General features: G+C 37.7%; 1 protein-coding gene across 1 annotated transcript in view; it reads right to left on the bottom strand.

The window, feature by feature from the left end:
* Positions 1 to 22,644, bottom strand: part of EDC4 (enhancer of mRNA decapping 4) — a 256,361-nt gene that overhangs the window by 64,334 nt on the left and 169,383 nt on the right. The window contains exons 22-24 of the mRNA XM_072423087.1: positions 14,167 to 14,359; positions 12,007 to 12,150; positions 11,261 to 11,376 (exon numbers count right to left, since the gene is read on the bottom strand). Coding sequence (XP_072279188.1) covers positions 11,261 to 11,376; positions 12,007 to 12,150; positions 14,167 to 14,359 — 453 coding nt within the window. The remainder of the gene's footprint in view (positions 1 to 11,260; positions 11,377 to 12,006; positions 12,151 to 14,166; positions 14,360 to 22,644) is intronic.

Raw genomic sequence — 22,644 nt, 5'->3', positions numbered from 1 at the left:
TTAAGACAATTCCTTTCCACCCAATGCCTCTGCTGTCCCACATGCACAGATAACAGGGATACTTGGTGTATCTGCATTGCTGACCAATTGCTATTAATATATTTAAAACAATTTGGGGGGTTTACCTTACTTTCCTTTGCAATCTGTCTTTCATTTTGATAGCACATTGCGCATTTTATCTTTTTTTTACATCTTCTGTTATAATTACATAGTTACTTAGTAGGTTAGGTTAAAAAAATACATAAGACCATCTAGTTCAACCACTAGGGAAATAAACATATCCCAGATATAAAACCCTATGAGACATAGTTGGTCCAGAGGAAGGCAAAAAACACCCCGGTACAATTTGCTTCAACACCGGAAAAATATTCCTTCCTGATTCCATGAGGCAATCGGATTTTCCCTGGATCAACAGTCACGGTTATTTTTACTTTAAAGCCTTAATACCCACTTATATTCTGTGCTTCTAGAAAAACATCCAGCTTTTTCTTAAAGCAATCTATAGTAGTTGATGAAACTACTTCCTGAGGAAGCTGATTCCACATTTTCACAAACCTTACAGTGAAGAATCCCTTCCTTATCCGGAGCTTAAACTTCTTTTCCTCCAGACACAAAGAGTGCCCTCATGTTCTTTAGAAAGATCTCAAAGTGAATAATGTGGAAGATAGTTCTCTATATAGACCATTTATATATTTATACAGGGTGATCAATATCCCCCCTTAAAATGTCTCTTCTCAAGGGAGAATAGATTCAGTTCAGCTAATCTCTCCTCATAGCTGAGCTCCTCCATTCCTTGTAATAATTTAGCTGCCCTTCTCTGCACTCTCTCCAATTCAACAATGTCCTTTTTGTGAACTGGTGCCCAAAACTGGACTGCATATTCCAGATGTGGTCTGACCAATGCTTTGTACAGGGGCAGGATTATGTCTCCATCTCTGCAGTCCATTCCTCTTAATACAAGAAAGTAATTTACTAGCTTTAGATATTGCAGCTTGGCATTGCATGCTGTTATTAAGTCTATGATCTACCAGAACCCCCAGATCCTTTTCCATGTCTGACCCCCCCCAAATGTATTCCCCCTAGACAGTATGAAACATGCATGTTGTTAGCTCCCAAGTGCATAACTTTACATTTATCTATATTAAGTGTCATTTGCCACTTGGCTGCCCGATAAAACATCACATCCAGGTCTGCTTGTAGATTATAGACATCCTGTATGGACTTATTTCCATTACATAGTTTGGTGTCATCTGCAAACACAGAAATGGTACTTTTAATCCCAAACTACATATCATTTATAAAGATGTTAAACAGTAAAGGTCCCAACACTGAACCCTGGGGTACACCACTAATAACCTTAGACCATTCAGAGTATGAATCATTAATTACAACTCTCTGGATGCGATCTTTAAGCCAGTTCTCTATCCATTTGCAGATTGACTTTTTTTAAACCTATCGACCCTAACTTGCATATTACCGTCTGTGGGGTACAGTGTCAAATGCTTTAGCAAAGTCCAAGTACACTATATCAAACTGCTATTCCACGGTCTACCTGTTTACTTACTTCCACATAAAAAGAGAGTAAATTTGTTTGACAACTTCTTCTGTCTTTCTTGAAGCCATGCTGACTATCACTTATAATATTATTTTGCTACCAGAAACTCCTTCATGTGGTTCTTTATCAAACTTTCTAAGACCTTTCTAACTATGGAAGTTTAACAGGTCTGTAGTTACCTGGTAATGACTTTGCCCCCTCTTTGATGATAGCCAATCTATCGGTACCTTGCCAGTGACTAAAGAGTCTCTAAAAATTAGAAATAATGGCTTTGAAATAACTGTGCTCAGTTCTTTGAGGACACGTGGATGTAATCCATCAGGTCCTGGTGCTTTGTCAACCTTAATGTTTCCCAGCTGTTTCTCAATTATATAAATTCTGAGCCAGCATAAGCTGTTCCGTGCCTTCCCCATACTTTTTTCTTGCCATAATTCTGGCAAAAGTTGATCTTGGTTTCATCTGTCCAAAGAATGTTTTTCCAGAACTGTGCTGGCTTTTTTAGATGTTTTTGAGCAAAGTCCAATCTAGCCTTTCTATTCTTGAGGCTTATGAGTGGCTTGCACCTTGCAGTGCACCCTCTGTATTTACTTTCATGCAGTCGCCTCTTTATGGTAGACATGGATATCGATACGCCTACTTCCTGGAGATTGTTGTTCACTTGGTTGGCTGTTGTGAAGAAGTTTCTCCTCACCACAAAAATGATTCTGTGATCATCTACCACTGTTGTCTTCCGTTGACATCCAAGTCTTTTGGCGTTGCCGAGTTTAAAGGCGCATAGGTTATAGCCAACAATAGTTGTATGATCCGTTGCGCATAGGTTATAGACAACATTAGTTGTAGGGGCTACTCCTTCCCGCCCCACCCATAAAACTACGCAGGCGCAACCTTTTAAGATTATGTATTATGGGCGAAAGCCCACAAAGAAGGCGGACGCCTATACTATACATACACCAGTACCTGTGGGCATATGCGGCATTTCCCGCATGCACATGGGCCACAGTCAACTAGAGGTGAATGGGCGGAGGGGGTCACTTCCTTCTGCCCTTTCCACATTAATATGCAGTGGTAACCTTTAACCTTCTGAGTCTTGGCGGAAGCCCAGATCAAGGGCCGAAACACGTATTATACACGCACTAGGGTCCTTACGCAGATGCAATTTTTCACACACACATTAGCCACAGCCCTTCTACTTACCCATTTAAGGCAGAGACGCTGGCAGCTACGGTGCTCTTTCTATTTGGAAGCCGGCGCCGCACATCCCATCATTTTGACATCAATGATAAGAGTAAGCTACTTTTTTATAGTACAGGTTGACAATCGAAAATCCAGCCATCTACAATCCGGATCCTTCAGTTTCCCGGCATGTAGTAGTCGCCCATCATGTTGCACCAGTCCTAATAGCTTGTTTCCATAACAGAAATGTCCTGGTGGAACCTCTCCCCTTGTTAATCACTCACATCACCCAAATTTTGTGGGAAAAAGTCCAGATGGGAATGTAAGAAATGTGGTTGAAGAGACATTCGGCAGCCAAGTTGATGGTATGCGGTTAACATGTTGTTTCACAAGTTCAGCATGGTTTTCAGCTCGCTGGTTGCCCAGAAAGCTTTGTGCATCCCAAGCAGCAAGTTCAAGTGGGTTGAGTTTGTCTCTGAATGTGGCAGCATGCATCAAATTGCGGATTTGGGGACCAAAATAAAATGCGTGCTTTCAGTTTAGCATCTGTTATAACTTTTCCAAACTTGTCCTTCAGATACTTAAAACCCATACCATCACGATCCATTGCAACAACAACGTTTTTCATTAATCCAAGCTTAATATGAAGTGGCAGAAGGTAAACTTTCTGTGGATCAAGGAGTGATTTATGCTTCATGTTGTACTGGCCAACAGTGTGTTGAGGTCTGGGTGGCCATCTTTTACTTTGTAATGGTTGCTGTCATCACGACTGTTCCACAGGTACAGAAAGCACATATATTTTGTTTATCCCAATTACAGGCCAAGGAGGAGTACCACCACCTTCAGGTCACCACAAACGTTCCACTTGTGTTCTGAATAGTTAAATCAATTTAAAAATGACCTCCATGAATTCCTATGTCCCTTTCATTCCCTCGGCATAAGCAAGAGGAACAGAAGTTTTTTCGTTACCTTTATACAGCAATACAGCTTTCAAACTTGCTTTGCTCGAGTCAATGAACAATCTCCACTGCTCTGATATGTATTCACAAACTAACTCCATCATCAGACCACTCACATCACTACAAAAGCAAATTTTGTTTGTTTTCCAGCTTGTAATAACGTGCAAACTTTGTGTGACGATCACAAAGGTGTGATGTTGTCGTTCCTTTCTGTAGCAAATTCCACTCCTTTAATCTGGAGGCTAACAATTCAGACTTCTTTTTAACAAAGACAGGTCCCTTACTAGATCATCTAAATCTGACTGGCTTGTAAAATGTGGCTTATCCTTCTCAAATTGGGGTTCATAACATTGATTAACATCGACATCATCCTCCTGTTTATCTTCCGACATGTCACTGTCAGTAACCACAGGTGTAGGGGGGACTGGCACTGGATTCTCTGCATCATGTGGCACTGGCTTCAGAGCAGATTCACAATCAGGATAGACGATTTTTGACTTTCAGGCGGATACAGCGATAAAGTGATAAGAAGCAGTGATAATTACATATATTTTGTCAAACAATAGTAATTACACAGTATCAATTTACAAATACTATGTGGCCAAGGTTCATGGTCTTAATAGACAGATTTTAGTTTATTCTGGAGATCAGGTAAAGGAGGTCTCTAACCCCAACACGTTTCGCCCATGTACCAGTATGGATGTTAGATCAAACTATAAAATTTTAAGGGCAGGAATAAATCACTTTTTAACCATATTGTGAGACGTCACATTCATCGGGCGTCACCACACACACACGTTAAATTGCTGCTGTAACTTTCTATGAAGATTTTTGAATAAATACACAAGCTTTTATAATACAGAAGAAAACAGTCCTATTTTTAATATGCCCAAACAACAATAATAATAATATTGCTTTTTTACATAATACGTAATGATCAAAATACATAATCATGACAGTACAATCAATTATGGAGATAAGCAAAATTACATAGAGTGTATAGTAGTCTATATATTCAGGGGTACTTGAAGAAACCAGTATAAATACTAAGTAATGAACAAAATGAATTATCACAACAGGTAAACACAGGTTTACACACACACACACACACACACACACACACACACACTATATTTGTCAATATACATACACACACATATACATATATTTATATACTTTCTTAATTTTTCAAAACAATGTTTGTTCTCATATTTGAGTTTGTGTTGCATTATTTCGAAATGATAAAGAGGAAAGCATGCCACAAAACCTGTCATGGAGATCATGCAGGTTTATGATATTCAATGTTTCAAGTTGTCCATGTTTAACACCTTGCTCTAGGACATTTTGATCTTTTTTACATTTATACACGTTTTCTTCTTTATTTTATTGAGAAAAATAATTTGTTTTAAACAAATCCATGGGTAAATTGTAAAAAAAAGGGGCCCTAGAACTTTGTCAAAAAAACAATATATTTGCAATGTCAAACATTGTGACAATCCAACGAATTATTTCCTTTGGATTAAAAATGTCCATAGCACGCTTAGGTTACACTAGGCACCATGTAGTGAAGGGGAGAGGTGGAGAGTTAACAGCTTGCGATTCAGCTTTAATCGCAGGCAGTCATACTGAGCATTACACATTTCTGATGATGATGCACAGAAACTGTCTTCAAGGAGCACAGATGCGCATCTTGTGGGACACCCAGATTGAAGAAATCAGTAGTAGCAGTGAACACGGAGACCAGGATCCGACTGGGCGGGAAGACTTAATAAAATACATATGAAATATAAACTACTTGTTAGTTGGGAAGAATCCAAATGTGATGGATGAATTATTAAGAGAATTGAAAGACACTGTGTTAAAATTTTAGGAGTAACTGAGATAGAGTTACATCTGACTGGAATTTTGGTTCATAATATAAAAAAAGAGGTTATTATAGGAGAGCAGATATGTGTTGAATATGTTGTGCACGGAAGGTATAGAGATCAAGACTGGTGAGCGGGGTTAACACTTTTATTGAATGTAATGTATATTGGTATAATGAATAAGAAGATTCAAAATAAGGCACTTATAATACTATTGAATTTGATGAGGTAAATATTTGGATATAAATGATGTGTTAATTTGGGTACTTAATTATACATTTGGCATAAGTTATAGGTGTTATTATAATAATTCCAGTGTTAGTGACGACCCCCCCCCCCTTAAAATTAACTAATTATATCTTAGTGGCTGTTTGAACACATATTTTTGGATTGAACACAAAGAATAGGTTTCTCCACTGGGTTGGAATTACTTTACAATGGACTAAAATCATTGAAAAATCATAAATTAAAATAGAAGAAAGATGATCCTCTCTCTATTTTTGGGTAATGATGCAAGTGCAGATGATGTGAAATCATTAAATGGTGGATTCATTCAATTTATAAAATTTTTTTCTTTCCTTTGTGTTCGACTTCTTGTTCCTCTGATGAAGCCTGATCAGTAAAACGAGTCAAGAAAGGAGCTGTATTTTTTTTTCTATTGATAACACAAAATAGGTTTTCATGCTTACGTTAATTTATTATTTAAATGATTATAATAAAAGGAAACACTTATTTGCTGTCCCTAGGCAGGGGATTCTTTCCATTGATCACTAATTTGAAGTAAACAGGCCAGTGTGTCTGTGGGGTTTACTGTGAGGGACTTTGTTTAGCAAATCTTCAATCTAGATCAGTGGTTGCCAACTTTTTGGAGGTCATGGACCACTAATATAGTACTCCAGACACTCAAAGGGGAAGAAACTTACCCCAAAGTGATGTCATGATGACAGAACCCTCCCACTCTCCAATCGCAGGTCTGAGCTTGCGATTGGGAGGTGGGCGTTTTGTGTCCAAACACACGACCCGCCCACCGCTTTGAGCCTGCGATCTATACGGGAGAGATGGTTTCCGGCTCTGGCTGATGTGCCAGGGTCCTTCTTCTGACCCCACAGGGGGGCACACTGCTCGGGAACTGCAGACCACCAAAATTTTCTAATAGATCACTAGTTGGCAGTCGCTTATCTGGTTTAAATTGTTCCCAAAGGCAAAAAAGGACAACATTGCAATAAAGTTATTTGACAAAGAGTAATATAGTAGCAACGGTCAATTTGTTTTAAGAAAGAATGTGTATTGAAATCTTATGGAGCACAAAGGCTCTAAGATAATTCTAAAAAGGTCTATATAGAGACAAACTATACGCCTGTCTTTATTGAGAATATTGCAGATAATTGTGTCAAATTTTTTGGCTACCTTGATATCAGGAAATTGTCCTACAGATGTGAATTCTGAGCAGGTCCCAACAGAAGGGCTGTAGTAAAGAAAAAATCTTAGACATACCATACGTCTAAGCTTAACAATAGGGAGAAATTCTTCTCAAATTCACCTAATTTTTCTTTTTAACTAATTTTTACAACCTAGGCTTATCCACAACCATGGGAAATCTTTAGTTATTAGTATTTTCTCACTAGTTATGACATTTTTCATAAATACATGCGTGATATTCTTCTATATACTATACTGAGGGTAAGATGTAATCAAGATACTCTGACACACAGCTATTATTCAGTGATCTGTGTACTTCTTTTGGAACATGTGGTACATGTACTTAAAATTCTAATTTTGGTTCTGTACATTACCACAACAAATTTTAAATGAAACAGCTCAGATGCAGTTAAACTGCAGAAATTTAGCTTTAATTCAGTGGGTTGAACAAAAAGATTGCATAAAAATGTGAGGAACTAAAGCCTTTTTTTAACACAATCACTTCATTTTAGGGGCTCAAAAGTAATTGGACAAATTAAAAAGCTGAAAATAAAATGTTCATTTCTAATACTTGGTTAAAAACCTTTTGCTGACAATAACAGTCTGTAGTCTTGAACATCACCAGATGCTGGGTTTCCTGCTTTTTAATGCTCTGCCTGGCCTTTACTGCAGGAGTTTTCAGTTGCGGTTTGTTAGTGGGCCTTTCTGTCTGAAGTTTAGTCTTCAACAAGTGAAATGCATGCTCAATTGGGTTCAGATCAGGTGAATGACTTGGCCATTCAAGACAATGCCACCTATTTGCTTTCATAAACTGATGGGTTGCTTTGGCTGTATGTTTTGGGTCATTGTCCATCTGTATTCTGAAACACCTCCCAATCAATTTGACGGCATTTAGCTGGATTTGAGCAGACAGTATGTCTCTGAACACTTCAGAATTATTTCAGGCTTCTTCTGTCCTGTGTCACATCATGGATAAACACTAGTGTCCCAGTGCCACTGGCAGCCATGCACGCCAAAGCCATCACACTGCCTCTGCCATGTTTTACAGATGATGTGGTATGCTTTGGATCATGAGATGTTCCACGTCTTCTCCATACTTTGTTCTTGCCATCATTCTGGTAAAGGTTGATCTTGGTTTCATCTGTCTAAAGAATATTTTTCCAGAACTGTGCTGGCTTTTTTAGATGTCAATTGTCTAATTACTTTTGAGCCCCTTAAATGAAGTGATTGTGTAAAAAAAAAAAAGGTTCAGGTTCCCCACATTTTAATGCAATCGTTTTGCTCAACCCACTGCGTTAAAGCTGAAAGTCTGCAGTTCAACTGCATCTAAGTTGTTTCATTTAAAATTATTTGTGGTAATTTACAGAACCAAAATTAGAAAAAAGTTGTCTCTGTCCAAATATTTATGGACCTAACTGTATAACCTAAAGAGGCTCACTGAGTTTTACATTATGAAGTGCATTGCTTAGCAACAGCCAGCAAAGGTTTTTCAACCAAGTATATGAAATGAACATTTAGTTTTCAGCTTTTTAATTTGTCCAATTACTTTTGAGCCCCTGAAATGAAGTGATTGTATAGTTCCTCACATGTTTATGCAATCTTTTTTTTCAACCCACTAAATTAAAGCTCAAAGTCTGCAGCTTAACTGCATTGTGTCATTGTTTGTGAGTTGTTTCATTTAAAATAAATGTGGTAATGTACAGAACCAAAATTAGAAAAAAGTTGTCTGTCCAAATATTTATGGACCTAACTGTATAATCCTGACGCTGCATTCATGTATTCCCTGACTGTTCTAACATCATCCAAGGGATACAGTTCCAGTTCTTTAAGAATGTACTGGTTTGGTACCATAACGTTCTTATTTAAAAAGAATGTGGCGAACACTTTTGGTAAGAATTAGGATCTTGCATGCAGAGTGGAGACTTCTCCAAGCTCTTAAGAGCAACTAGCCAAGTGCAAAACCGCAAAGCACAATAAGCCCTGCTGTTTTTGGTAGATGAACATTGAACATATTTTTCACGCCAGAAAATCACGTTGATAGAGAAATGCCACCATCAAATAGGTTCCATCCGCCCTTAATGTTTAAAGCCTTGAGGTTCAAAATTAGATGAACTACACCAGTTTTGGCACAAATAATAAGGTGGAGAGAAAGAAGGCCTCAACTTTAAGGGCCATTTGGCCTTCTTGAGCTGCATGTAAAAATGCGCTCTTCCTACAAGTCAAGTTTTTATTAACTTTGTTCAGTGACGCTTGAAAGAGGTTTTTCTTTAAAGGATTATCGAGTGGGCACTTTTCCATGCATTGGTTTGCGGACCAGCATTTTCTGTTAGAACCTACATCTAACTACCATGGGGGATTATAGTCTATACACCAAGGATGTCAAATCCACTGCTACGAATGCATTAGATCAAGTGCACTGCCAGACTCCCTCTGCTTCAAAGCCCTCAAAAAAAAAAAGAATTCAACCCACTCCATGAAAGTTTGGGAGACCAGGGTCAATATGAGAACTGAATGTATTATGGAGTCGGGGGCCGCATAAACTGACTAGACTACTAATTTCAACTTCCAATCAAGAATCCTTACAGGAAGATGCGTCTTAACCACCTGGGCGTTTCACTGATGTCTAGATTTCTGTACCAAAAGCGGTACACTGTTTTTCATGAAATGTAGACCTGTAACTTACAGAAATATGTCCGAACAAGGGTCCAGTAGATATCATGAATATAAAAAAAGTTTGAAACACACAATCATGTAAAAAAAAAAAAAAAAAAAAAAAAAAAATAAAATGCACAAAAATCAGCTTAATCAAGAATACATAAATAAATCAAAAATACTGAAAATGCAATAATTCGGTATACTGTATAGTAATATATTTATATATTTTTCTAAAACACCTCCCTAGTGTGGTAAATTTTAAAACAGAGTCCAACGTCACATACCTATAGACAAAACCACATAAATATATCTTGTTATATTTTGTATTGGATTGGATACAGGACTTTGTATTGAATCCCAATACAAAAAATTTGAATTTCCCGCTACGACTACCGTCGACGGGCGCATGCACTGACATCATCAGGAATCGCCGAGGGACGCGTATGCGAACGCCGGGTGTTCTAATTCTTTCCGAATTTCCGTACTTCTATGCAAAAAGTGTAACATTTTTTGCATGGAAATTTATTTTAGGCTGTAGGCTATAATTCGCGGAATTACTCAATTACTTATAATTCACCGAATTACCGCAGAACTCACCGAAATATGTCCAAAATTTTTTAAATTTTATAAATTTTTTTATTTAATAATAGAAAAATTATTAGGTAAGTATTTTTTTTCAGTTGTAATCCGATTGTCATACAATGTTGTATGACAATTGGATTGCAATATAACGCTTGTTTATACGTTTAGCTACCCCGACCTTGGTTCTGGGTAAACGATTGTAGCAAGTTTACTTACCCCGAACCAAGGTCGGGCTAACCGCCCAGGTGGTTAACTATGGGTACTGCATAAAGAAGGCAATGATCTTTCCCACTAAACAAAATCAAAGAAGATATGGAACTTGTTGCATTCATTAGTCCCTGCACGAGAGAGCCGATGCTTCTTAATGGGTAAAGTTTACATAAAAGCCTATAATGCAAAAACCCTCTTTTACAGCGGCCTAGAGAGTCTAAAGCTGAAAATAGGACTGGTAGCCCCCTTATGATGGATAGGGGTCCCCTTCCTCCCTAACATATAAGCCTCCTTCAGTAACAAACCACTACATGTTAGAGTCCCAAACAGAGTACTTAGGGTCCATAAAGAGTCCAATACAGTCCTGGTTCCACAGCTGACAACACACAAGGACCAACCAATACCAAAATCACCCAAATAGATGTAGCACACCTGCTGTTTGAGATGGAGACTCTTCTAAGATTTTTCAATTATTCAAAGACCAGAAAAACCAACAGACAACAGGAAGTATATGCCAGCAACCTGCACATTACTGTCATACCTGTATAGTTCCATTCCTCCTTTTTCAGTTTTCTTATGTTTCTATGTACTAAGCATTTGTATGTCTTCAGTGGAATAGAGCAGCTCAGCTATGAGAGATTATCTGAACTGAATATATTCTCCCTTGAAAAGAGAAGGTCCTGATAGAATGCAGAGATAATAGCCTTAAACAGATTCCGTGTCCTTCAATGAATAAGGAAACAAACCAAAAAAATAAAAAATCTACTTAAGTTCACTTTAGGGCAACAATAGCATTTTGACTTCAGAAGACATCCGTTATAGTCCTGGAGTTTTAAAATTACCTTGGATTTGACCATCTTTGTAACACTCTCCTTTACTGTTCCCTCCACGGAAGTGAATTTTGCTGCAATTGTGCTGCTAAGCTGCCCAGTTACTGGTTCCAAAGTTTTAGTTATGCCTTTAATACAAGAACAAAATAACACTTTTAAAATGAAATATAAATATAAAAAACTTACGCAAACCACTTCTTTAAAGCTCAAAGTAAACATTTTGCAGGTCGTTGATATCAAAACTCAAGTGAGGATATTAATTTTTCACCAGTGTGGTCATTTCATAGCCAAGTACAATGAATAGACTTGTACCCACTTGTCACTTGAGATGTAAACTGGCAATAGGAGACTACTTTGATGGATCAATAAACTTTTTGTAGTAATGGGGTAGAGGTAGTGGTGCAATAGCATAAACAATAAAAGCTATCAGGTCCTGGTAATTTTTAGATGTCACTACTAGAATGGTGCCTATGGTCACATGCGGTCACATGCCTACTGTGACTAATTTTCTTTCAATTTAAAATGCCTTCATCTCAGTAACTCTTATTCTTGCCCCCTAAGGTAAAAATCATTACCAAAGCAAAACAAGTAACAAATACCTATCATTTGATTCGGTTTGATTGCAGTTGGAAATGTTAGGAAAGTTATACTTTTACAGTTTGGGTGGAGTTTCTAGGATATTATTTCCGGAATAACTTACCTTAACAATTACAAATTTATAAAATATTATATTCATGCACAAAACAAAACTAACTTACACTGAGGAACAGTCTTTTTGATTTCTTCTCTTATAGTTTTATCAAGACGATTACTTAGTGAATGTGAAAGCTGTTGAGAAAGATATTCTTGTAGCTGACCATTTCGTTGCTGTCCATCACTTAAAATGCGATCCAATCTTCTTTCTGAGACATGAAATGTTAAGGTCTGTGCTATGTGCAGGATTACCCGTAAACACCAATATACTATTGACTGATATTTTCAACTGCAATCTAACATACAAAGAAAGAATATAAAAAACACAAATGCTCTGGTATGACGGGTCATTAAACAATGTAACACACTGAAAAATGCTTGTCAACATGCATACACGTGTTTTATATTTTAAAATGGATTCATCATTACCATAACCCACTCATTGACTGCTTGCACAGTTTACTTTAGTACCTAAAGAATCCATTGAGAATGGAAGTATTTTCATGTCTCTAATCATCAAAATAATATTTAGGAGAAAAAGAGTAGGCAAGGTGAGGGTTCATATGCTCACAAGCCTGATAAAATGCCAAAAGAAGGGTTTGTTTCCATTTTTTTTTATTTAACTGGTGTTGAATGTCAACCTGATTATCAGTCATTTGACCTAGAACCAGTAAATAATGTTTGGTGGTCAGATACGGCAAAAAAGCCATATGCTGTAACTGTTATTGACAGTACAGAAAACCACAGGTAAAATCAGCCAGTGGGTTGTGACAGACTGAGACTGCTTGCCAGACTCCATACTACTTCTATAGTCTCGGGACCATGATAGATAGAAAACTAGGCAGTGGACAAATTAATTGGTTACTGATGGTGTTGATCCCCCTGCTTCTATCCATAAAAAGTTCTCTAGAATCTGGTTTTCTGAAAAAAAAAAAAAAGTAGCAAAAGACATGTAGCCCCCTCCCCACCTTGGTGGCAAGGGCTATCATTAGAGATGAGTGCCTCTTCCTCACAACCTAAACCCTGTGTCGTGTTGGTTTATTTAGAATATGTAAAAAACAAAGACTTAGGGCTTAACAAATCTGGCCAGCAGCCAAATTTGCCTCTGTCATTGACTTCAACGGCATTTTCGTTAAGCTATAAATCAACCCTAATACTGGTTTAAATGGATGAAATGTCAGCAAACCCAACAATTCAAAGAAGTGCTTTTCTAGGGAGCATGAAGCATTTTTGCTTGTTTTGTATTGTCCTTAACAAGTTTAAATATTTAAAAAAAAAAATAAGGCTGAAGCTGTTCCAAAACTCAAAAGTTGAAATTACTTTTTTGTTGTCTTTTTTTTATTTTATTTTTTTTGTACATTTTTCCCGACTATATGCACATTATCATTATGTTATAAAAAGCCAGAAATTTGGTTTGATCATTGGATTGTTATGATTTATCGTCAGTGTTGCCACCAAGGGCCTTGACTAATCGAAAGGCAGCTGCCAGAGATTCTGTGTGCTCTGGTGTTTTCAAAGACCTTTCTGTTTCTTCTCTGGTTACCAACTCAGACCTATACTGATCCTTGACTTGTTTCTGACAAACTGTCTTGTCATTCTGGTAGCCTGCTTTAGAAATGCCTTCTTCTGTGCGTCCGTGCACAGTGACCTAGGACTTGATTAACTGGGGCATTTTGTTGAACACTTGCAGCTACGTAGACTCTGCACTTCAGTCACACTTCCTCTGAGATTAAACACTGAGCACCCACAGACTGATTACGCCTGTTTTAGATAATTCGGACCCTGCTACCAGATACTTGGCTACCTAAAATAGGTATAGGTATGGTATATTCTACAAGCCACTGGCAGCCAAAGAACTAAATATAAAGTGAAGTTTAGGTTTTATGGTAGAAGTATAATTGGGACACTGTTAAGATCATTATTGGTTAGGCTGATACTGAATCTTACACTCAATTTTACAGGCACCTGCTCCCTGCCAAAAGAATAAGGCACTGAATTGCCCGAGGAGTGCTACAAGGATTGGCAGCATTTAAGTAAGTCCTACAAAAAAAGCACTCATACCTTTGTCTAAGTGAAAAGGCAATACTTTTTTCGGACTGACTGGTGAAATAGAAGAAAACTAGACTGTAACTCAAATGTCTGTTTAGTTATCTTACAGTTCTTTAAAGCCTGTAGGTAAAGATTTAACTTCAGGAAGTATGCCAAGAAAGAAATTAAAAAGATACGTTCTTGTGCTTGTTGTGTATCAATGACACGTTCCACATGCCCCACGATGGAACTTTGAGTTGCATCTAAATGATCAGTAAGCCTCTGCATGAGATCCTGCTGATTCTGCCGAAGTTCAGAGAGTTCCCTTTGTTGATTATACAGAAGAGCCATCAATTCCTCATGTTGTTGGGAGCTTGTCTGAAAAGAAAACTTAAAATAGTTAAAAACATGATAGAACAATCTTGTGGAAGGTTTTTTTTTTGTTAACAAACATCTAGTTTTCTTGTTCAATGCTGTTAAAACATTGAACAAGGGGGCAAAATTTAGGAAATCATAAGAGGAATGTGTATTTTATTTTAATAAGCACATACAATATAACAGTATTTACCCTAAAGTTTTTTTTATGTGGCTTCACATTTGTGCAAACATACTTGTACATCTTTTGCCGACGCTTCTAATTCAGAGATTTGCTGAAGAACCAGTACAGGCAGGGAAAAAAAGTAATAACTCAATAGTGCCTAAATGCTTAAAACATAAAAGATGGCAATTACTGTCTTTTTTGGTCCCATGTGTACTATTAAATATAGTAGCACTGAAATTATGTATTTTAAAATAGTTAAATTATATCTGTTATTCTTGGCTCTTTTCCCCCCTTTTTACTTTTACATGTAATCTTTCTGAATTTTGACTTCCCTCATCACCTCCCATACTAGGTGGCAAAGAGACCTCTGCAATCTTAAACATCACTTATTCCTAAACTACATTTATCAGTTACCCCTGCTCACTCTAATCCTATGTTTCAATCAATTTGCCTCCCATTATACCCAAACTCTATTGCTAGCTCAAAATAAGTTGCTCAAGTCACCTTCCGCACTCACTGCCCCAGTAATACCCCTGACAAAGGGACAACAAGGCACCCCTTGTTGTTGGAATTTATCAGACTACTGTAAAAATGAGTGTTAAGGTCAAAATATTAAGAGTAATGCAAATGTGGAAATGTACTTATTAGGCAAAATCTTGCACTACATAGCCTGTTTCCCCGAAAATAAGACCTACCCCGAAAGTAAGACCTAGCACTATTTTGTAAACGAAAATAAGACCTAGTGTGTTTTTGGGAGCCAAAAAAAATATAAGACAGTGTCTTATTTTCGGGGAAACACGGGTACTTCAAGTTCAATGCAATGATCAGTCATGGTCATCTTAACAAGTAGGGAAACCTCTCTTCTGATTCAGACAGTGGTACAGGAAATATTTGTAATGGTAGTGACACAACTATAACACTTTACCAGGAAGATGCAATGATATATATAATAAAGCAGAGAAAAACAAGAATACAGACAAATAGGCAAATGAAAACTATAACTAAATATATACAGTGTCAGTGTATGCCACTGTTTTAAAAGGTTACGGAAGGATGAAGTTTGAAGTTTTAAATTTCAGAAATTGTTACAATTGAAGCCACAAAAAAGCCACTTCACTTGTACCTTCAATGCAGCCTGAAGCTACAATCGTTTTAACTCTTTTTTTCTCATTAATCTACACTCAGTACCCCATAATAACAAAGTGAATACATAATTTTACACAATTTTGTAAATGTATTAAAAAGTAAAAACTGAAATATAATTTTTATAACACATAGCCAAGACCATTTGCAAGAACTTTATAAATTTAAATAGATATCTCACATTTATCTTGACCTCCTCCAACCTGGGCTTTTTGATAGAGTGGCTAAAAAGAAGTCTCTCCCTTCTTTGGAATTTGCAAAAAATTTCAGACTGTGAGGAACAAGATTGAATTGTTTTATATGGAGGAGACCAGGCACTGGTCCTCATCTGCCAAATAACTTCCCAACACTGAAACATGGCGGTGGCAACATCATGCTGTGAGGGTGTTTTTCAACAAAAGGGAATGGGGGACTAGTTAGGGTTGAGGGAAAGCCGATTGGAGCAAAGTACAGAGATATCCTCAATGAAAACCTGTTCCACAGTGCTAAATACTTTCGACTGGGCCAATGGGTCACATTTCTCAATGTGAAAATGACCAAAAGCACACAGAGAAGCCAACAAAGGAATGGCCCAGCTGTAACCCGAGTGAACAACTCTAAAGAGACCTGAAAATGGTTGTCTACCGATGGTTCCATCCAACCTTACTGAGGCAGAATTTGCAAAGAAAAATTGCATAAAATACCCCACTCCAGGTATGCAAAGCTTGTTGCATCATACCCATAAATACTTGATGCTATAACTGCTACCAAAGCTCCTTAACCACCTAGCCGTTAAGCCTGACCTTCGTACGGGCAAAAAAAAAAGGCTAGGATGGTTAACCCCATATTTTTGTCGCATCCATACTTACCTGGTCCCGCTGTGCTCATCCAGCGTCGTTTTCGTATTCCAGCGTCGTCCTCCGTCCATCGTCGTCCGTCGGTCTCCCTCTCCAGCGTCGGGTGCCAGCGGGACCGGTAAGATGCTGGCCGGCATCTTTTGTTCCGCCGCCCGGCATCTTTTGTTCCGCCGCCCGGCGGAACACAAGATGCCGGCCAGCGGAACACAAGATACTGGCCAGCGGAACATAAGATGCCGGTCGGCTTCTTACCTGGTCCCGCTGATCCTTCTTCATCTAGTGCCGGGTGTCTTCTGAAGCGAGAAGCCGTCCGGCTGAGAAAAAAATAGCCGGACGGCTTCCCTGCGTGCGTGATGACGTCGGCGTGTGTGCGGGAAATTCAAATTCAAACTCATTCATTCATTTTGTATTGGATTCAATACAAACTCCTGTATCCAATCCAATACAAAATAATTCAAATAAATACAAAGTGTGTAATTGGTAAATTCAAACTGTCATTTTGTATTGGATTGAATACAAAACTCCCGCATCCAATCCAATACAAAAATACAAAAAAAAATAAATAAAAGTAAATAACTTGGAAATTCAAATTTTTTTTTTAAATGATTGTGTGTTTCAAACATTTTTTATATTCATAATATCTACTAGAACCCTTGTTCGGACATATTTCTGTAAGTTACAGGTCTACAATTTAAAAAAAAAAAATTCATGAAAAACAGTGGATCACTTTTGGTACAGAAATCTAGACCTCAGTGTAACGCTCAGGTGGTTAAACTGAGTACTAATTAAAGGGTATATACTATACTATAAACACTATTATATATATAATACTGTAAATGTTATATTTCAGGTATTCCTTTTTATTAATTGTATTACATTATCCTAAATTTTGATTCCACTTTGTCATTATGGGGTGCTTAGTGTAGATTAATGAAAAAACAAACAGAGTGATTGTACCATCAACCTGCAAGAGAAAAAAATGTAAAAGTGAAGGGGGTCTAAATACTTACTAAAGCCAGAGTGTGTGTGTGTGTGTGTGTGTGTGTGTGTGTACACACACATTTATATACAGTTTTGTTCAGAATAATAGCAGTCCCACATCACTAACCCAATCAGTCAGGTTGTTGGTAGAAATAATTTATTAGTAGATGTAATAGAGTAACAGAAAACCAACAGACCCAACATGCATGCTGCCAGTTCTGTGTACCTGGTTCAATAACTGAAAGGATTGGTTAAAAATATTAGCAGTGTAGAAATCAATCAAAAAAGGTAATTCATTCTGTCAATTATAGCCCCTATTTAGGAACAAAAAGGGAGCAAATGTTGTACCTGCTAGTTATAGTGCATTTCTGTCTAAAAATCTGAGAAGATTGGGTTGTTCCAGGCATTGTTCAAAGAACATTGTACTTTGAAAACAAGGTTTATAAGAGAGGGGACACATATGAAGAAGTGCAGAAAATGATATGATGCTCAGCTTAAATGATCTTAAATGAGATTAAATGAACCCAAACACTCCAGTAAGCGAGCAAAGCCTTGGTTCCAGACCCAGTAAGTTGATATTAATGAGTGGCTAGCTAAATCCCCAGACCTTAATTCAATAGAAAACTTGTAGGGGCAACATCAAAAATGCAGAAGAATTGTGGAATGTAGTCTAATCATCCTGGGCTGAAATACCTGTGTACAGGTGCCAAAACTTGATAGACTCCATGCAACACAGATGTGCAGCAGTTCTAAGAAACAGTGGTTATAAAACTAAATATTAGTTAACGGATTCAAAGGAAAGTAAAATCATGAAACATTTTTCTGTTTATATAATATAGTGAATGTTTGAGTTTGTAAATAAAACCATGCAGAAAATACACTTTTTTATGAACAGCCAATATAACCTTTTCATCAATTTGTGAAAAAGAAAACAACACATTTGATATTGTAGAAAAACATTTCATGTTTTGATTTGGAATACAAGGTGTAGTGTTCTCCCAGTGCATTTGCGTGTATGAAAATAAAAGCCATTAGAAGGATTTTCAGCTTTACTTTTTTTAAACACACCCCTTCTAATCTGGCATACTTACCATTGTTGTTCAGTAATCTCCTGATGGTGATGAACTCATGAACAACAATATCATAGTCCTCCCCAGAAGGTTTTAGCTATCTACTGCGTCCGGCTGCTGTGTCTCCCCCACCGTCCCCTCATCCGCAGTTCTAATCCTCTGAACAGAAGATTTCAGCAGACGATAGGAGGTGGGCGGGGGAGCACAGTACACAATTCAACCTTGATGGGAGAGGGACACAGGTAGTCCTGCCCCATATCTGATCACACTAGCTGGGATTTCTATTAATAAAAAAAAAAAAAGCTGCTTCTAAAATGTATCAGCTCAAGTGAGTGTGTGTAATGATGTAATGGGCAGAAGAACTGTGATAGCTGTGTGTGTGAGAATGCTGCAGGTCAAATTTTGCAGCCTTACAACTCAACTGTGTATAAACCTTCATATCTCTTAAATTTTTATGTCGTAACAGCTTAACATTTTCAGGGTGCACAGGGTACTCTCTTCGCTACTAGTAAAACTTTAACTTTAAAGAATGTAAATATATGGGGGTCACAAATTTAAGTATGTCTAGGAGTCCTAAACTGCATTGGGGTGGAGCCTGAGAAGGAAAATGATTTTGTCACCGCCTCCATTTTGTATCAGCATCATCAATGACAAATATCAGGAAAGCTCACTGCATTGTGAGGAGGGGTGGTTGTCCTGTAAATATCATTAAGTTTCTTTTGTGTTTTATTAACCTCCTGGGCGTTTCACTGGATTTCTGTACCAAAAGCGGTACACTGTTTTTCATGAAATTTATTTTTTTAAATTGTAGACCTGTAACTTACAGAAATATGTCTGAACAAGGGTCTAGAAGATATCCTGAAAATAATAAAGTTTGAAACACACAATCATGTAAAAAAAAAATTAACTTAGAATTAAAAATTAAATAAAAAACACAAGCAATAATGCATAAATAAATAAAAAAATACTGAAAATGCAATAATTCGGTATACTGTATAGTACTATATTTTTCTAAATCACCTTCCTAGTGTGGTAAATTTTAAAACAGTGTGGTCCATCGTCACATACCTACAGACAAAACCACATAAATATATTTTGTATTATTTTGTATTGGATTAGATACAGGACTTTGTATTGAATCTAGTACAAAATATTTGAATTTTCTGCTACGACCCCCATCGACGGGCGTATGCAGTGACATCAGGAATCACCGAGGGTTTTGCATTGTAGGCTATAATTCTTAGGCATAACTCACCCAAATATGTCCAAAATTTAATAAATTGTCACTGCACACGCTGAGAGAAGATAGAAGAGAGAAGATGTCTCCGGAGGAGCTGCGGGGACAAGGTAAGTGTTTTTTTTTCAGTTATAATCCGATTGTTATACAATGTTGTATGACAATCAGATTGCACTGTAACGCTTGTTTTTATTTTTAGCTACCCCTAAACCAGGTTCGGGGTAACCGCCCAGGTGGTTAACCAAAGTGTAAAAAAGTAACAATGACAAAGTAACTAAAACTGGGGCGTGAGAGGAGATTGCCTGCATATCAGGGCCTAGCATTGTTTAGGGCCATCAATGACTCTGGATTCCTAAAGGATCGCTGTTTACTTCACCTTTTCATTATTTTTCTGTACCGCCTACTGAATGTTGTATTAATAAAACACCATTTTCTCTAAATAGATCAAAACAGCAACTCTATAGATATATTGGAATCTGTGTCTGTTTTCTAACAATCGTAATACGACCCTAACAGCCTACATTTCTTAGAAATAGATACATTTTTCCTTGACAGGGCGCTTAAATGTATACCTACTTGTTACAAATATGTCAATCTACACTACCCTGTACTGGAAGGGTACAGACATGTGCAATAGGGAGGTGCATTTTGATGGACAGATTTTTTTACATTGTAATGATGCTATGGTGATGAAGGTTTGGGGAGTGTTCGTCACAGGTGTCCCTCACTTGCACCTTAATTTTTGTTACCCTGCACCTCTTTGTTTAGGAGAAATTAGGGTTCAAGATAAAGAAGCAGACAGGGTAGAATAGTATGACAATTATACTTCAGTGAAAAGTATGTATAAATTTAGGAGCCCCACGCCAATGTTTCTTACTATGTAAGTGGACCCGGGGATCCACAATTTGCAGTTTCAATTTTGGGCTTTTAGACATACTCTTTTTTAAAACAGCAACCCCAATGTTCAATTTTCACAAGTTTTAAACTTGTGACCACTATTTATTGTAATTGGTTAACAGTAGCTATGACGGTCCCCTGTGTACCCTAAAAATTTTAAGTCATTACCACCAACGGTTTAGGATCTATGAAGGTTTGATCACAGTGAGTTGTTAGGCTTTTACACCCGCAGCTATAACACTGCACTGCTGACGTAGTCATTACACGCTGCGTAAATTTCATAGGCAAATTTTTTTCTTTTTTTTTTTTTTTTTTTAGAAATAGGCAGTGATGAGAGGGGCACTGGCTGTCCTGCCCCCATCTGCTATCACAGACATGATGCTATTAAAGCATTACCACATTTTTAATATCATAAAATAGTAATTTTTCCTTTCATATTATAGGAAAATTTGTTTTTATACTTTTTTTGGGGAGGACTTCTCCCCTTCAGTCTTCACTGCCACAAATATAAAAACTGAAGAAGAGAAAAACGGCAACCTCCTGGGATATTTGTGTCTTTTCTATACTGGGAAAAAAAAGTGCTCAATCTCATGCATGCACAGTGCAAGGCGGCGCTGGACGTAACAGCGAGCATCAGAAAAAAAGAGGGATGCTGAGCCAGTGTGGGACCAGCTGTGCTTATTTTGTGAACGGCTCAAGTGAAAAAAATTGTTTTCAAAAAAGTTCACAGCCTCAGGGGCACATCTAAAGTAAAGGTTGAATTAACATTGGCAGTAGGATTGCATTTGCTGCATTTACCCTTCCTCACGCCAGGAAACACTGCTGCTTGAAAAACTGCTAGGTCTGAAAAAGCCAAGCAGTTATCGCCACCCATTACCAATCCCAGGTGCCTATCACTTACCGCCTGCTACCAATCCCAGGTGCCTAGCAGTTGCCAGTAGTCACTCAGGAGCAGTAAATGGTAGTTTTTTGCTGTTAATGTGAACTAAGCCTACACTGTTACACAACATTCATCATACTTTTACAGTACTACAAGGGATTACACTCATAAAACTTAGAACAATAGGAAGTTGGGCCACAATACACAGCACTGGAGAGTTGGGGCATAATACAAAGGATGTAAAAATTGGATATACTAACGAGGCAGGCATTAGAAAGTTGGAACAAAGTATTGGGGTAAGCAGAACATTGACACCATATTAGGGTTTACTGAATACCTTTGGCATAAACTACTGGGAACACTAAATGTGCTATTTCGCCATGCCCCACTTTTGGCCACACAGCTACAGCTTATCCCCCACTCGGCTGAAAAAAATTTCTGGGGAGAACACTGAATATTCAGTTGAATAGAATTTGGTTCTTTTCTAACCTCCTAGACTTCTTACATGCCTTGCAGCTAGAGTTGCCTTTGATCACTGACCAGTTCTGGGTAGGGTAAAAATGGTCTTGCATTTTCTCAGTTTATATGCAATCAGTCTGACTTTTGATTGGCGGCATCCAAACTCTTTAGAGATTTAGTAATTTTTTCCAATCCAAATTTTCTAGGAGCGGAACTGACAAGATGCTGGCTTTAAAACATATTGTTCCTGATTTAGTTTAGAAGTTCTCCAAGGCTGGAAAGGATACACTTTCATCAGTGAAGATGGGTGATCCAGGAAGCCTGAAATGGATCTGGTCCAGGATTGGAAACATTTGCTAACAAATAGCAGATTACTTTTAGGAAATCTATCCCAGGTTTGCTGGATCACCCAGGTTGACTGGTAAAAGTGTATTCTCTCCAGCCTTGGAGATGTGTTTTATAAATCGGGGCCATAGAGAGAGTGTCACAGAGCTTCAGTAAAGATGAGCACCAAGATACCTATGATACAAACAACTGGAAACACTAAAATTCGACCCACCTTTAGATTCCCTCTAGCCCTATTCCTGGGGGGAACACTGGTTCAAACCATGATATACACCCACAAATGTGT

The sequence above is a fragment of the Pyxicephalus adspersus genome, chromosome 9, assembly GCF_032062135.1.
Source record: "Pyxicephalus adspersus chromosome 9, UCB_Pads_2.0, whole genome shotgun sequence".
NCBI classification, from domain to species: Eukaryota; Metazoa; Chordata; class Amphibia; order Anura; family Pyxicephalidae; genus Pyxicephalus; species Pyxicephalus adspersus.
The sequence above is the reverse complement of the archived record's forward strand: the minus strand, read 5'-3'. Positions and strand labels throughout refer to the sequence as shown.